General features: G+C 41.0%; 2 protein-coding genes and 1 long non-coding RNA gene across 7 annotated transcripts; 2 read left to right on the top strand and 1 right to left on the bottom strand.

Moving 5' to 3' along the window:
• The first annotated feature begins 259 nt into the window (after positions 1–259).
• On the top strand, positions 260–2,561 carry BEX5 (brain expressed X-linked 5). The gene is made up of 3 exons (XM_008962798.4): positions 260–417; positions 1,467–1,533; positions 1,974–2,561. The coding sequence occupies exon 3, from the start codon at positions 2,008–2,010 to the stop codon at positions 2,341–2,343; it is 336 nt and encodes a 111-aa protein (XP_008961046.1). The 5' UTR covers positions 260–417; positions 1,467–1,533; positions 1,974–2,007; the 3' UTR covers positions 2,344–2,561.
• Positions 2,562–13,213: 10,652 nt separating this feature from the next.
• On the bottom strand, positions 13,214–15,474 carry LOC106634308 (uncharacterized). Of its 5 annotated transcripts, none has more exons than XR_001337683.3 (3): positions 15,374–15,474; positions 14,075–14,189; positions 13,214–13,542 (listed from the first exon to the last, which is right to left on the bottom strand). It is a non-coding gene; the product is annotated as an uncharacterized LOC106634308 (long non-coding RNA). The 5 variants fall into 5 exon arrangements; XR_010111295.1 differs by lacking the exon at positions 15,374–15,474 and adding an exon at positions 14,994–15,321; XR_008622790.2 differs by lacking the exon at positions 15,374–15,474 and adding an exon at positions 15,153–15,320.
• On the top strand, positions 14,769–16,711 carry TCEAL6 (transcription elongation factor A like 6). Its single transcript, XM_014343496.4, is given in 4 exon segments — positions 14,769–14,830; positions 15,397–15,469; positions 15,828–16,373; positions 16,375–16,711. Coding segments are annotated over 2 exon segments (552 nt in total). The 5' UTR covers positions 14,769–14,830; positions 15,397–15,469; positions 15,828–15,851; the 3' UTR covers positions 16,405–16,711.
• The last annotated feature ends 225 nt before the right edge of the window (positions 16,712–16,936 follow it).

Below are 16,936 nucleotides of genomic sequence, written 5' to 3'. Positions count from 1 at the left end.
GGTATAGAAGAGGAAGAAGCGATTTTTTAAAAGCTCCAGCAGAAACCAGAGCAAGCCAAATACAAAATATTATGACCCGTTTGGTCATGGGGACCGCTAAATAAAAAAATAGAGGGGTGGATAGTAGCCTGTGGTAGTGGTGGAGAAAGCACGAATGAAGAGAAAGGTGGCCCGGCCCACAGTCCCGCCCCCACCCTGCTGCCGCACTGCGGGTGTGAATGGTAATTGGAAATCTGAGCTCACAGTGACGTGGCCCTTAGGAGACCCAGAGCCAATGCGTGGATTAGTCCCTCCTCCTAGTTGCAGTCTGGTAGTCGTCGCTGGCCGTGCGACCGCTCGCTGTTGCCCTGAAGGCAGGCGAGCCAGCTGCCCAGGAAAGGTGGAAAGTGGTAGAAGCTGACCCCTGAGCCCTGGCAGGTAGGTGGGCGCTGACCGGTGTGTGAGCAGCAGAGGGCAAAGACCAGAGCGGGTCTAGGACTGGATACACACCCTTTCCAGATACACACCCGTTTAGTGCGAGAAATGGAGCGGTTGGGGAGAGGATCTCCCGAGGGGGCTGGATTGAGAATGGGTACCATTTGAGATCTCCTAGGAGGCCGGCCATCGGGCAATGTCTGATGGAGTCCAGCCGGTGGAGGAGAGTGAAAGGAAACAGCCTGCTTCCTGCAGGTCCGCGGGAGGGAGGTACAGCCAGCAACCAAGGGTTGGGGAGGGCGGACCCTGCCAAGGTTTTAGGCCTGCCTTCTAGGTATCTTTTCTTCACCCTCTACCCATTTAGAGCTGGAAATGATAGGCTGCGGGGGCCGAGGAGAGGAATTGCTGCAGAGGAGGGGGACAGAGATTAGGTCTGGAAAGCAGGTCCCTATTGCGGCAGTTGAGCGGGCGAGCTTCTGACTGAGGGACAGAGGCGAGGAGCGAGAAACTGTTTTTGGTCTCAGCAGGTCGGTCGGTGTAAGCGTGGGCGCTACCTGTAGATCCTGGAGTGAGAATGACAAAGCGCAGAGACCGCAGCAGGTCCTAGTTTTCAATGCCCACATACCTCTTCACTCATCGTCCATCTTGATGCATAAAATGGTGGGCATGGGAGTGGGGATCGGGTGGCGAGAGGGCCTGATGGATATCTAGATTGAAATTATTTGTGAATAAACTACGTATTCATTCAGCAAGCTCTTCTAACTCCCCAGCCAGGCAAGTTGCCTGCGTTGCAGAAAGGGTAACTAGATGACAGGTAGGAGGAAACAGTAGAGATGGGCGCCTAAAGAAGAGGTTAAAACGTTTTGGAAATAATCATCTTTGATGCCTATTTCTGGAAGGTGGGATAGCCTGTCACAGGGTGGGAAAAGAAGCCGTGAGACAGGATGGAGGAGAAACAGAAGGTGCTAATACTAGGAGAACCCTAAATCAACTCCCATTACCGGTCCTTTGATTAAAAGATCAGTCCTGGTAATTGTCACATTTGTCTGCAGGTCTTTAAGTGCGTTTGTGCAGCCGATTTCAAGGCTAAGAGAGAAAGACTGCCTCTGATCCCTGAAGGTAGGAGGTTGCCTGGGGCCCTCTGGTGTAGGGGTATCAAGGATCAGAGCAGAATCTGGGTGACTCACAGCCCTTCTTGCCCGAGTTGAGTGCAAGAGAAACTTAGGAGAGTCTTCATAAAATGACAGCCCTGTATCTGATGAGGGAAGAAGGGAGTAGAGGGGCGAGATCTGGGGCGCTCCTGGAGAGCTTATTAGGATCCCAGGGAGGTGAAGTCTGGTCTCTCTATGATCGTCCCCCTCCGCCAAGTCCTCTTGCATTTTGGCGGTAGGAGTGGCCTGGGGAAGGGATTTTCAGGGAAAATGATGGGCTTTGGGGCAGCGCTGGGTCTGGGGCGTCCCCTACAGGGTTCATAAAGTTTCTCAGGTGGGAAAACCTTTGCCAAACAGCTCTGAATCCTATCAAGCATTCATTCCCTCTTCTTGCTTTTTATCTTCTAGGAAGAAAAAAAAAAAAACAGGAAAAAAACTCAACATGGAAAATGTCCCCAAGGAAAACAAAGTTGTGGAGAAGGCCCCAGTGCAGAATGAAGCCCCCGCTTTAGGAGGTGGTGAATACCAGGAGCCTGGAGGAAATGTTAAAGGGGTTTGGGCTCCACCTGCCCCGGGTTTTGAAGAGGATGTGCCCAATAGGCTTGTAGATAACATTGATATGATAGATGGAGATGGAGATGATATGGAACGGTTCATGGAGGAGATGAGAGAGCTAAGGAGGAAAATTAGGGAACTTCAGTTGAGGTACAGTCTGCGCATTCTTATAGGGGACCCCCCTCACCATGATCATCATGATGAGTTTTGCCTTATGCCTTGAATCTTGAGGTTAATAATCATAAAATCCCTGCTTTCTAAATTCGCATTTTTCCTGGTGTACCTTTAATGTGAACCTTTTGGCATTCTTCTGCAATTTTCTGATTGGAGATTGCATTTTGACCTAGTCTGTAAGTTTTTCTGTCAGAAGAGGACTTTCATCAACTTTCATGGAAAGATGTTTATTGCATACTGTAAAGTTAATAAAGCAATTTAAAAGCAGTCTACAGATAGACTAATTCATTTAGATGTGTACGTATGCACACTATATATAATATATATGAAATATATATATATATATATATATGAATGAATGAAAACCAGAATGTGCTTTTTCTATGTTGTATAGTTACTGGTACTTTTAAATTTCTTTATTTTTTTCTTGGTTATCCGCTTTTTCTCACTTTTCCAAAATGAATACATGTGTTTCCTATGTTTCAGGGAAAAAAAAAGTAAGAAGCAAGGAACTTGCCAATCAACTTATATAGGAAATGGGGGCAATTAATAAACACTTGAAACACAGTTTAAAGACATATAAATCTTATATTACCTATGGATCTCTCATTTAGAAACATGTACCTGATAATTACAGGTACGTTACATTATAAATGCCTTAGATGGCTGCTGTGGGAATCAAATGAGGTGATGACTGAGCTCTGTGTCTTGCTCTATTTATACATGCAAGGCTCCAGCCCTCTAAGTGCCCTTCATTTTTAGGGAAGATTCCAAGGAGAGTGCCTATCAGCAAGTCCAGTTGATTTCCAGGTGAGTACAGGTTCAAAATCCATTATCCAAAATGCTTGGGACTAGCATTTCAGATTTCAGATTTCTGGGTTTTTTTTTTCCGTTTTTGAAGTATTTGCATGTACATAAAGAGCTGTCTTGAGGATGAAACCCAACTCTAAACATGAAATTTATTTAATTTTATATACACCTCAAACACATAGCCTGAAGGTAATTTTATACAATATTTTTAATAATTTTGCGTGTGAAACAAAGTTTGCGTATATGAAGTCAGGTGTGGAATTTTCCATTTGTAGCATCATGTCATGTTCAAAAAGCCTTGGATTTTGGAGCACTTCGATTTTGGATTTTTGGATTAGGGATGCTCAACTGTAAATGCTTTTCTATTCATCTGCTACTCTGGCTTTCTTTCCTGCATAATGCCATAACTATTAGGCACATCTTCCTCTTCTCTTGCGTTTTGCTCCCTCCACTGGCTTCTACCACTGCAGATGTACTGGACTTCTAAAGATGACAAAGACCCACCAATTTCTCTGGAACCTTCAATAATCCAAATCCCCATTTTGCCTTTTCAAAAATGTATAGAGTGTCCCTCCCTGCTTTAGAGTTATACTTAAACCAGGCAGATACTTCACCAACACTGCTTATAAATGCAAGCAGCCCTTTATGGTTTTCTCCCACTTCCTTCCTCATCCCCTTCTCCCAGACAAATTTGAGTGACACTCATGATAGTGTGCTCAGAATTGGACTATCTCTTCCATCCTCTGATGAATATAGCTTAGTCTCCTTGACTATCAATTTTCTGTGCAGACATTGCTACAGGTTTCATTCTGCACATACACAGGAGTTGTAGGGATAATTTTATGTTCCCAAGACTGTTCTGGTTCACACCACCCTGACCTCAGGAGTCCCCAGTAGTCTATACTAACTTACACGGATCCAGATACGTTTCCCTCTTCCTTTGCTTTGAGATTTCTGTGCCAAATAAACCCGTAATTACAGATTGATGGGAAATAATGGCAGGAACTGGGGATCTGGTAGGTGAATCCCAATTTTAAAACATTGTTCACAGTCATCACTGTTCCCCACTAAACTGTGCCCTTCTCACAGTAAATATTTTGTCTCATTTATACTGGTACCCTTAGTGTTTAGTACAGGGCCTGATAAGTTGTAGGGCACAACAGTTAATTATAGCTGAGTTGAATCCTGCAATCTGGACCCAGGGTTGCTTCTGATTATTTATGGGCAAGTGCTTCTTTTCCCTACACACTGTAGCTTGCAATTAAAAAGGAACACAGCAGAAGAAGCATTATATGCCAATTTCCAAAAAAAATGCACTTATCATAACATTATATGTCAGTGTTTATCAGCATGTGCTATATAGACCAGCTGCATCAAAATTGCCTGAAGAACTGGCTAAAAATTCAGAAAAAAATGTGTTTCAGTCCATACTTACTGTACCCTAGTTAATCAGACATCTCTGGACTTACATAAATTAAAGTGGAGGCCCCAGCTTTAGTCAATCTCGGACACCCCTCTCCCCACCTTATATTTTATAGAAATGGGTGGTTAGTTGATTGGTAGATCTGAGACCTGTGAAAACACTACATAGAATTTAGTTAATCTATATACATCAGGCATTATTTTCCCATCAGACGGTGCCCTTCTTAAAGAGACAACTACTTTTTATTTTTTAATGCTATTGTCTTTAGTGCATAAGTTCTCAATCCTTGCTTCAGATTTGAAATACCTGAGGATACTTTAAAGTGGAGCTCAGTACCCAATTCCAACCAGTTGAGTCAGACTCATTAAAAGTGAGACCAACAGATCCTTAGTGTGAAAGATCCCGTGGTGATTCCGATGTAGAGTAGAGTTGAGAAGTGAGTGAAATTTGTGGCTAAAATATCTTTGGCTTATTTTCTCTGTACTATCCCTGATTGTGTTACCCTAAGCAGGTTAATTTGTTTATATAGAATTTATATCTTGTGAAAGAAATACCCTAGGGGAGGAATTATACCCCCAAATCACAAAAACATCCTTTTAAGAAAATATTTGCCAGTGTTCGTCCAGCTTCGCTAGCCTATCAAATACTTCAGAATTCCACTTGGAGCTTGTTTAAAATACATAATTCTGGCACCATCCAAAATCCACTCATTGGCAATGGTACTCAGGTAGCTACATTGCTAACAATCTTTAGGTGATTCTGATGCACATTAGAGTTTGTGGATCACTTGTGCGTACATTTTTATCCAGATTATGTTAAAAACAAACCAATAAAATAACTAAAATAAAATATAAATGTTCGCCCAAATTCAGCGAAAGGAGCAGCAAGGAGAAGATGTATATGGGCACAAAAAATAATATAAAAAACTAAAATAAAAATTTTAAAACATTAAATCATAAAGGGAAAGATTGACATTCACCATGTAAAAAATATTAAATCTTCTGCAAAGTAAAGCAAGACTGTAAATAAAGTTCAAGGAACTTCAAGGAATTTCAGTTAGAAAGGAATATGTTCACTAAATCAATTATACCATGGTGACTATAGTTAATAACATAATATTGTCTACTTGAAATTGCTAGGAGAGTAGACTTTAAGTGCTCTCACCACAAAAATTGATTAGTATGTGAGTTAATGCATGTGTTATATTGCTTAATTCAGTACTTCCACAATGTATAAGGATATGAAAACATCATTTTGTGCACCATAAATATGTACAATTTTTACTTCTCAACTAAAAATGTAAATTAAAATAGAAGATGAGACGAAGAGCAAAGGCAGCCATCAGCAAGCCAAAAAGAAAGGCCTCAGGAGAAACCAAGCCTGCTGACACCATGATCTTGAACTTCCAGCCTCCAGAACTGTGAAAAATAAACTTCTACTATTTAAACCACCCAGTATGTGGCATTTTGTTATAGCAGTCCTAGTAGACTGATAGAAGATATAACACATATTGGTGGTTATCAAGGACTAGAGGAGACAGTAACGATCAAAAACTGCTTTGTGGGTGAGGGGTTTTACTTTGGGGTGATGGAAATGGTTTGGAACTAGATAGAGGTGGTAGTTGCACAACATTGTGAATATGGTAAATGTCATTGCATTGTTCACTTTAAAGTAGTTAAGTTTTCGGATATTTTTAATTGTGGAAAAATATACATAATATAAAGTTTACACCTCAGCCATTTGTAAATGTACAATTTATTGGTATTAAGTACATTCATTCTGTTTTAGAATCATCACTGGCATTCATCTCCAGAAATTTTGTGTCATTATAAACTGAAACCCTGTACTCATAAACAATAACTTCCTAGTCCCCATTTTCCTCTCCCTATGTCCCCTGGTAACCACTGTTCTACTTTCTGTCTATATGAATTTGACTTTTCTAGGTATCTCATATAAATGGAATCATACAGTATGTGCCCTTTGATGTCCGGCTTCTTTCACCTAGTATAATGTTTTTAAGGTTCACTAATTTTTTAGCATGTAGCAGAACTTTATTCCTTTCTAAAGCTGACTAATATTCTTTTGTATGTACATATAACATATTGTTAATCCATTCATCTCTTGATGTACACTTGGCTTGCTTCCACCTTTTAGCTACTGTTGATAATACTGCTAGGAAAACGGGTGTATAAATACCTGTTCCAGAGTCTGCTTTCAATTATTTTTGGCATATACCCAGAAATGAAATATAGTGATTTTATGTTAATTTTTTGAAGAAAGGCCATAATGTTTTCCCTAGTGGCTGTATAATTTTACATTCCCACCAGCAGTGTGTGAGGGTTCTAATTTCTCCACACCCTACTTGCCTTAGTCCATTTCGTGTTGCTAAAACAGAATACCTGAGGATGGGTAATTTATAAAGAAAAGAGGTTTATTTAGCTCATGGTTTTGTGGGCTGGGAAATATAAGAAACATGGCACCCACATCTGCTCTTCCTCTATTGTAAGCCATGAATTAGATCAAAACATTGCAGAGAAGTTCAAAGGGAAAGCAGAGATGTGCAAAGAGATAAAACACAAGGAGTGTCCTGGCTTTACAACAACCCACTTTCCAGGGAACTAACCCATTCCGGTGATAACTAATCCAGTCTCATCAGAGTGTAAACTCACTAACTACCTCCAGAGTAGCACCAAGCCATTCATGAGTGATCCATCCCCATGATCCAGACATCTACCACTAGGCCTCATGTTCCAACACCACCACAATGGGGATGAAATATCAACATATATTTTGGTGGGAACAAACTTAGACCATAGCACTCACCAACGCTTATTATTTTTTTGATAACAATGATCCTAATGGGCATGAAGTGGTATCTCACTGGGCTTTTGATTTACATTTCCTTAATGATTAGTGATGTTGGGCATCTTTTCATGTGCTTATTGGCCACTTGTATATCTTTGGAGAAATGTTGATTCAATTTATTTGCCCATTCTTAAATTGGGTTCTATGTGGTTTTTTTTGTTGTTGTCACTGACTTATGAAAGTTTTAAAATATGTTCTGGATTTTAATCCCTCTTCAGATATAGACCTGCAAATATTTCCTTTTGTCCTGTAAGTTGCATTTTCATTCTCTTGACACTGTCCTGTGATGCACAAAAGTGTTAAATATTGATCAATTTCTATTTTTTTTTGCCTATACTTTGTGTGTCATATTGAAGAAGCAACAGCCAAGACCAATGTCATCAAGCTTTCTCCTATTTTTCTCTAAGGTTTTCATAGTTTTAGATTTTACATTAAGGTCTTTGATCAACTTTTAGTTAATTTTTATAAATGATATGAGATAATAGTACAACTTCATTCTTTTGCATGAGAATATCCAACTTTTCCAGTATCATTTGTGGAAAAGACTACCTTTTCTCCATTGAACGGAAAACAACTGTAATGAAAAACTTGTTAGAGCAGCTCAATAATGAGTCTGAAGTGAACGAAGAGAGAATCAGTGGGCTTGAGGATAGATAAATGAAGATTATGAGTATAAGGAACAAAAAAACAAAGAAAAATGGAGAAAAATATAGAGACATTAGAAAACCATGGCACACCATCAAGCATACAAGCATAGGCACGAAGGGAATTCCATAAAGAGGGGAAAAAGAAAAGTTTCAGGAAAATGTATTTGAAGAAATAATGACAAAATACTTTTTGAACTTGATGGAAAACACGAATCTACAGCTGACTTTTTACCAGAAATCATGGAGGCCAGAAGACAGTAAGATGACATTTTCAGAAAGTTGAAGGAAAAAGACTTAACTAACACTTCTTAGTCCGGAAACTCTCCTTAAAACTTTAAGGATAAATTAAGACACTCTCAAATAACAAACAGTGAGTAATTTTTAATCAGCAGCACTGTCCTACAATAAATACCAATGAGTCTTTCATGCTGAAATTAGAAAACACTAAATGGTAACATGAATCCACATGAAGAAATAAAGAACACTAGTAAGGTAACTAAATAGGTAAATATAAAAGACAGTGTGGTAGACAGAATAGTGGGTTTCCAAAAGTTATGCATGTCCAAACCCCTGGAACCTGTGAATGTTACTTTTTATGCCAAAAAGAGACTTTGAAGATGTTATTAGGTATCTTGAGATGTTATTAAGTGTCTTAATTATCCTGAATTATCTAGGTGGGCCCTAAATGCAATCACAAGTGTTCTTATAAGGAGACACAGGGAAATTTGACACAAAGGAGAAAGAAAGGTATGTGATGATGGAAGCAGAGAGACATTTGAAGATACTATGCTGCTGGCTTTTAAGATGAATGAAGGGGACGTAAGCCAAGGAATACAAGAAATTCAGCTCCAGAAGTTGAAAAAAATAAGGCAGTGGATACCTGCTGACTCTGGTTAAAACCCCATGAAGGCATTTTAATTTCTTACTTCTAGCATTGTAAGAGAATAAGTTTTTCCTATTTTAAGCCACTAAGTTTGTGGTAATTGTTACAGCAACAATAGGAAATAAATACAAATAGTTATAAACGTATATTTGTCTGTAACTCATTTTTCTCTTATTAGATTAGAAAGAAAACTTGATAAAACAATAATTACAAAACAGATATAATGGCTAAGATGTAATTTCTATGACACTCTTCCTAAATCACAAAGGAGGAAAGAGGAAATGGAGATAGTTTTGCATCCCATTTCGCAACCTACTCATCCAGAATCTACAGTGAACTCAAACAAATTTACAAGAAAAAAACAAACAACCCCATCAAAAAGTGGGCGAAGGACATGAACAGGCACTTCTCAAAAGAAGACATTTATGCAGCCAAAAAACACATGAAAAAATGCTCATCATCACTGGCCATCAGAGAAATGCAAATCAAAACCACTATGAGATATCATCTCACACCAGTTAGAATGGCAATCATTAAAAAGTCAGGAAACAACAGGTGCTGGAGAGGATGTGGAGAAATAGGAACACTTTTACACTGTTGGTGGGACTGTAAACTAGTTCAACCATTGTGGAAGTCAGTGTGGCGATTCCTCAGGGATCTAGAACTAGAAATACCATTTGACCCAGCCATCCCATTACTGGGTATATACCCAAATGACTATAAATCATGCTGCTATAAAGACACATGCACACGTATGTTTATTGCGGCATTATTCACAATAGCAAAGACTTGGAACCAACCCAAATGTCCAACAATGATAGACTGGATTAAGAAAATGTGGCACATATACACCATGGAATACTATGCAGCCATAAAAAATGATGAGTTCATATCCTTTGTAGGGACATGGATGAAATTGGAAACCATCATTCTCAGTAAACTATCGCAAGAACAAAAAACCAAACGCCGCATATTCTCACTCATAGGTGGGAATTGAACAATGAGATCACATGGACACAGGAAGGGGAATATCATACTCTGGGGACTGTGGTGGGGAGGGGGGAGGGGGGAGGGATAGCATTGGGAGATATACCTAATGCTAGATGACGAGTTAGTGGGTGCAGTGCACCAGCATGACACATGTATACATATGTAACTAACCTGCACAATGTGCACATGTACCCTAAAACTTAAAGTATAATAAAAAAAAAATTAAAAAAAAAATTAAGTCAGAATTGATACAAATTCACTTGTTTTAAATTAATATACTAATTTTAATCCCTAGGCCAACTACACCAAGAAAATTATTCAAAAACTTTGTACAATAAAAAGGAGAATTAAAATGGTAGGCCAAAAAAATATCCTTTTAAAAGTAATTCAATAATGGAGAAATAGAGGAACAAAAACACACAACAAATGGAAAACAAATAGCAAAACAGCAGATGTAAATATTACCTTATCATTATTTCATTAAATATAAGTTGATTAAACACTTCAGTCAAAAGGCAGAAAGTAGCAGAATGGGTAAAAAAAAAAAGCATGATACAACTATACACTATCTAAAAGAGAATATATTTAAATAAGCAAATAAAATTAATGTGAAAGGATGGAAAATATATACTATGCAAAGAATAACCAAAAGAGTCAGATGAAAAAGACATTAAGACAAAAAATGTTATCGTAGAATAAAAGCGTGTTATATAACAAGTCCTATCCTTCAGGACTATCCAAAAATTATAAACATATGTGAACATAAAACAGATTTCCAAAATACATAAAGCAAAAACTTACAGAATAGAAGGAAAAAATTAGAAGAAAATCAAGACAATTTAACAATAGTAATTGGAGACTTCAAAACCACACATTCAAAAATAAATGAAACAAATAAGAATATCAACAAGGAAACAGAAGACTTAAACAAAACTACAAAACCAACTGGAATAACAGACATGTATAGAACACTCCAAACAGCATAAGCATACACATTCTTGTCAAGCACCCATGGAACATTTTCCTGGAAAGACTACATAATAAATAATAAAATCCCATATACACTTAAAAGTATTGAAATTATAAAAATAATATTCCATGATCATAATGGAATTAAATTTGTAATCAACAACATAAAGAAATTCAAAAACCCTGCAAATATGTGGAAATTAAACAATATACTTCAATTCAACCTGAAATATCATGAGACAAATTGGAAAATACTTTTAAAAACAAAAAAAACCCACAACACATCAAAAGTTATGGGATATAGTTAAGCAGCATTTAGATGGAAATGTGTAACTGTAAATGTTTACTTTGAAAAGATGAAAATCCCATATCAGTAAACTTTCATCTTAAAAAGCTACAGAAAGAAGAGCAACTTAAATCAAAGAAATCAGAAGGAAGGGAATAGTAACCACTAGAGTGGAAATAAATGAATTACAGAATAGAACATCAATGAAACTAAAAGTTTGTTCTTTGAAAATATATATAAAAACAACCTGACAAAACTTTAGCTACACTCACCAATAAAAAATGATGAAGACTGAAACTACTAAAATCAGGAATAAAAAAGGTGTCATCATTAGCAACTCTACAGATATATAAAAAAAAGATTATAAGGTAATACTATTAACAACTGCATGACAAAAAAATGAAACAAGGTAGATGAATGGGACGACTTCCAAAAAAGACACAACCTACCCAATTGACTTAAAAAGAAATAGAAACACAAGTAACATCATTAAAAATGGTAGTGTATGGAACTCCGGAACTCCATAATGAGCAATTAGTGAGCTGGCAAAAACTGCTACCATCAGCTTTCTCAGAACTCTGGAATCCAGTCAAAAAATTATAACAATGAGAGGAAAATTTGGTGAAGAATAAAAGCTGCTAATTTGTGCTAAGAAAGAAATTTTCAATTGCCTATCTACCATTCTCTATGCCCCAGATTAGCAGTGATCTGTTGATGATAGCCCACTATCCTGGTTTAGATAGCTAGTACCAGTGGTAGGAATTTGGACCATATTCTCATAGAAGTGTGGTATGGCTATCAGCCTGCCTGGCAGCACTTTCATCACTAAGGCTTCTTTCATTACACCAGACTGGGAGGACTCCCAAGGCTTGGGCTGCATTGGCTCTCCAGTTGGCTTTTGCCAGAAGCATTTAAAATCACAGGTATTGACCAAAGAAGTCTGGAGCAAAGCACAACACTCAGAACAAGCAATGAACAGACCGAGAAGCCTGAGAAGGAAGAGTTTGGGAAACAAGATATGTGGAAGAACAAGCATTTTAAAAAGCCCTTTATATATACTGGAAAATCAAGAAGGCCATGTGTATGCCAAGGGTGGAACACATACTCAGAAAAGACCAGAGAAAATGCAAGCATTCAACTTCATTGAATTTGAGCTTCAGGCTCTGCATAAGAAAAATGTAAAGCATTAAAAAGGTACTCCAACTCAGAGTTCATCTGCAAAGACTGGGAAATTTGTTTTGTTTTGTTTTGTTTTTGAGATGGAGCCTCACTCTCTAGCCCAAGCTGGAGTACAGTGGCACGATATCGGTTCACTGCAACCTTCGCCTCTGGGGCTCAAGTGATTCTCCTGTCTCAGCCTCCCAAGTAGCTGGGACTAGAGACGTGCGCCACCACACCTGGTAAATTTTTTTGTATTTTTAGTAGAGACGGGGTTTCACCATGTTGCCCTGGGTGGCCTTGAACTCCTGAGCCCAGGCGATCCACCTGCCTTGGCCTCCCCAAGTGCTGGGATTACAGGTGTGAGCCACCGCGCCAGGCCAGGAAATTATTTTTTTATTTATTGTTTTTCTTTTGTTGGCTTTAGGTACTTAGAGTAACGGCATCCAAACACCAGCTGATTAATAAGCTAATAAAACACAGACTTTAGTGGCCACACATGACAAAGAATACATAATTTGCTAAAATAGTTTAAAAAGTCACTAAATAAGTAAACAATAACCCATGAGAGAGTAACAACAAAACCCAAGGAAGAGGGATAATCTAATTTCCAGAGTCAACATATTAGAATCAAAATATACAGATTTCAACAAAACTTTGTGAGGCATATAACGAAATAAGAAAACATAGACCATACACAGGAAAGAAATAATTAGATACTATCATGAAAAAGCCCGTGTATTAGAATATCTAGAAAATATTTTTAATCAACTGTCTTATATATGCTCGAAGAACTAAAGGAAATCATAAACAAAGGACTAAAGAAAAAGAGAAGAATGTCTCAGCAAATACACAATATCAGTAAAGATGTAAAAATACAAAGAGATGTAGAAATTATAAAATAAATAGAAATTCTTTATTTGAAAAGTACAATAACTAAAAGTCACTAGAGGGGTACAACAGTAGGTTTGGGCAGGCAAAAGAATCAGTGAACTTAAAATAGGTCAATTGAGATTATTCAGTCCGAGGAGCAGAAAAATAAAAGTAATGTGAAAAATGAACAGAGCACACCTATGCATGATGGGGGTTCAACAAGAAGAGAAACAGAATAGAGAAGAAAGAATTTTCAAAGGAAAAATGACTGCAAATTACTCAAACTTGAGGAAAGACACTAATCGATGTATCCAAGAAGTTCAATACACTCCAAACAGGATAATCTGAAAGAGATCCAAACAAAAACATGTTATAAACATCTTGTCAAAACCCAAATATATGACACTACACTGTAGTGACAAGAATATTAAAAATTTTCTAGTTCTTTGGGTTCAGTGGTGGTTTCACAAATGTGAAAGAAAAACAATGGAAGGAAAGTAAACAGTTATTAGCAATTTTCTAGTTCTTTGGGTTTAGTGGTGGTTTCACAAATGTGAAAGAGAAAAACAATGGAACGAAAGTAAACAGTGGGGGAAAAGAAGGGAAAGCAGGGGAGGGAAGAGTAGTCAATGAGAAGAGCATGTTGTGAACCAAGGGTTATGATGAATTTGTGGATCTGCAGTTCATATTAAAAACGTTTGAATGCTTTCCTTTCTAGCTGTCTGACATTCTCTTTCTATGAAAACTGGTCAACTGTTGGAAGGTAACTTTCAAGTGTGGAGAAAGGCCAATGGAGATTATAAGAAGGAAGTTGGTAAATCAATTTGGGGTACATGGGCTTTTGAAATCAATTTGTGGTACAGGGTTTTTACGTACCGTGTCCCTCAGGGATACTCAGGCGGTGATGTTCAATAAACAGTTGGCAAAGCTGATATGAGACACGGAGAAGGGAACAGCCTGGAGCTGTAGATCTGGGAGTCATCGGTGTTTACTGGAAATGAATGAGATCACACAGGGAGAGACAACTTGAGGACTGAAGAGAGAGGAGGCCCAGGACAGAACCCCAGGAACACCGCCACTCAAGGTGGCAGCTCAGCTTCCTGGCAGGCACCACTATCCCCCGGGCTCTGGAGTCAGGCAGAGCTGGTATTGAAAGTGGGCTGTGGAGTTCTGGGGCTAAGCGCTCTTGGCAAAGTCGGGTACCCTCTCTGATCAGCTGTCACACCTGGCGATAATGGGCATTAGAGAGAGATGCCTTGCGAGGATGCTGTGAGCTGCGTCAGGTAAAGCACCTGGGATCAGAAAGCCACCCCCTCCTCCTCTTCTTCTTGATGACCCTCACTCCTTTGTTACACACACCCTCTCCCACCTTCCGCAACCTCCTGGTCCCTCGGGGATGGATGGTGAGGTGGGCGGGAAGGGGGTGGTGGTGGCCTAGCTCCCGTGACGCGGTGCTCACGTGAGTGACCAGGCGCCTACGTGGGCACCAGCCCCCGCGCCCGCCCGCCCGCCCTGCGGTCCGGTCCAGGCGCCCGCGCAGAATCAGCTGTCTGAGCTGCCCAGGCGGCGGGGGAGCAGCGAGCGGGCTTCAGCGAGCCGCAGGAGGCACAGGCCTGTCCTGGGTCCCCGCAGGTCAGTGTGAAGGCGTGCGCTGCCGGCGGACCCTGGGACAGGGGTGGAGGGGGCTGGCAGTAGGATTGGGGAGGGGGCGGAGAAGGGATCCGGTAGATTGGGGAGGAGGGGGATGCTGAACGGGCCGGGGCGGGGGCAGGGGAGGGAGCACCCCGAAGCGAACCTGGCCCGCCTTCTCGACGCCCCTTGCACTGAGCCCTCCATCCATTTTAGTGCTGGAAATGGGGGGCTGGGGGTAGCGACCCCGCAGTGCGACAGTGAAACACAGACTTATTCTGGAAATAACCCCCTCTCACAATCCGCTCCCATGGAAACATCTGACCTCCGCAAAAACGGGGTGGCGCTGAGACAGGTTGCCTCCAGGGGAAGGGGCACAAAGAGACAAACGCAGTTTGGAAGCATCCTGGTTTGGTGCCCGAGGCCTGGAAAGAAATGGCGGCTGGGGTGCGGGGGAGGTAGGGGAGGAAAACATTGGGTGAGCAGGGCCTAGACTCAGAAAAGGGAACGGAGTTCCTGTGAGCCCACTGAGCGCGCAGCCCCTACCCCTGTCTCCTGTCTGTCCGCAGGTCTGCGCGTCTGTTGTTCCCAGCGCTCTTGGAGGCCTGCAAAGGAAGAGCAACCTGTCCAGAATCCCCGCAGGTCCGTGAAAGCAGGGGGCTGCATGGACAGGGGCCCACAAGGGTTGAGAGTGTGGAGGGCCCGGCCAAGTCCAAATTGGGACCCCTGCACATAACCCCACCCACGTGAACACACACCTTACCAGGCTGAATCAGTTCAGAGAAGGTGGCAGGGCCTGCCAGGGTATGGCTGGCTCACGTGTGTGGGAGGAGTGGCGGGCTACGTGCTGGGCAGAAGGCCCTCTTGGAGGCCCGGCCAGCTTAGGGGAACCCTCACCAGGGGTGAGATGCAATTACTATCCAGACCTGCATTCCACCCCAGGCCCTCAGTCTCCCATGTCTCCTCTTTGTCTCCTCTTCCCTCCACTGTCATCCCCCAGGACAGGAAAAAGAGAAATCTCGACATGGAAAAACCCTACAATAAAAATGAAGGAAACCTGGAAAACGAGGGAAAGCCAGAAGATGAAGTAGAGCCTGATGATGAAGGAAAGTCAGACGAGGAAGAAAAACCAGACGCGGAGGGGAAGACAGAATGCGAGGGAAAGAGAGAGGATGAGGGAGAGCCAGGTGATGAGGGACAACTGGAAGATGAGGGAAGCCAGGAAAAGCAGGGCAAGTCCGAAGGTGAGGGCAAGCCACAAGGCGAGGGCAAGCCAGCCTCCCAGGCAAAGCCAGAGGGCCAGCCGCGGGCCGCCGAAAAGCGCCCGGCTGGAGATTATGTGCCCCGAAAAGCAAAAAGAAAAACAGACAGGGGGACCGACGATTCCCCCAAGGACACTCAGGAGGACTTACAGGAAAGGCATCTGAGCAGTGAGGAGATGATGAGAGAATGTGGAGATGTGTCAAGGGCTCAGGAGGAGCTAAGGAAAAAACAGAAAATGGGTGGTTTTCATTGGATGCAAAGAGATGTACAGGATCCATTCGCCCCAAGGGGACAACGGGGTGTCAGGGGAGTGAGGGGTGGAGGTAGGGGCCAAAGAGGCTTACACGATATCCCATACCTTTAATGCCTTTGGCCTTCCATTCTGACTTCTCTGATGAGATTATTGTCAACCCTGCTTTCCCTGGTAGATATTTGCCAGGCCCAATGCTTTAACCTTAAGCTGATATTTTTGCTTTAGATGTCAATCTCGTTACCAGCAGCCTTTTGACCCAACTACAGCGCTCTATATTTTAGTAGAGGATTTTCACCCATGTGCATGGAAAAGATGTTCATGACACATTGTAAAAAATAAATAAATAAAGAACAGTTTGCAGAACCGCGTATACGGTATCAGCCAATTTTTATAAAAATGTAAATGTTTGTATAATGCATTTCTGCGCAAAGAAAACCCTGAAAGCATGTACACTAAAAAGCAGGCAATGGTTATTCCTGAAGGGTAGCCAAGAATAGGTCTCACCTGTATTCAAAAATGAGTTCTACCACCTCTTGTATGTACCTCCATGATATTCCTCTGCTGCTGTGCACATCCCTATGTCTTCCCTAGGT

This window comes from Pan paniscus, chromosome X (assembly GCF_029289425.2).
Source record: "Pan paniscus chromosome X, NHGRI_mPanPan1-v2.0_pri, whole genome shotgun sequence".
Classification (NCBI taxonomy): Eukaryota; Metazoa; Chordata; class Mammalia; order Primates; family Hominidae; genus Pan; species Pan paniscus.
The sequence above is the reverse complement of the archived record's forward strand: the minus strand, read 5'-3'. Positions and strand labels throughout refer to the sequence as shown.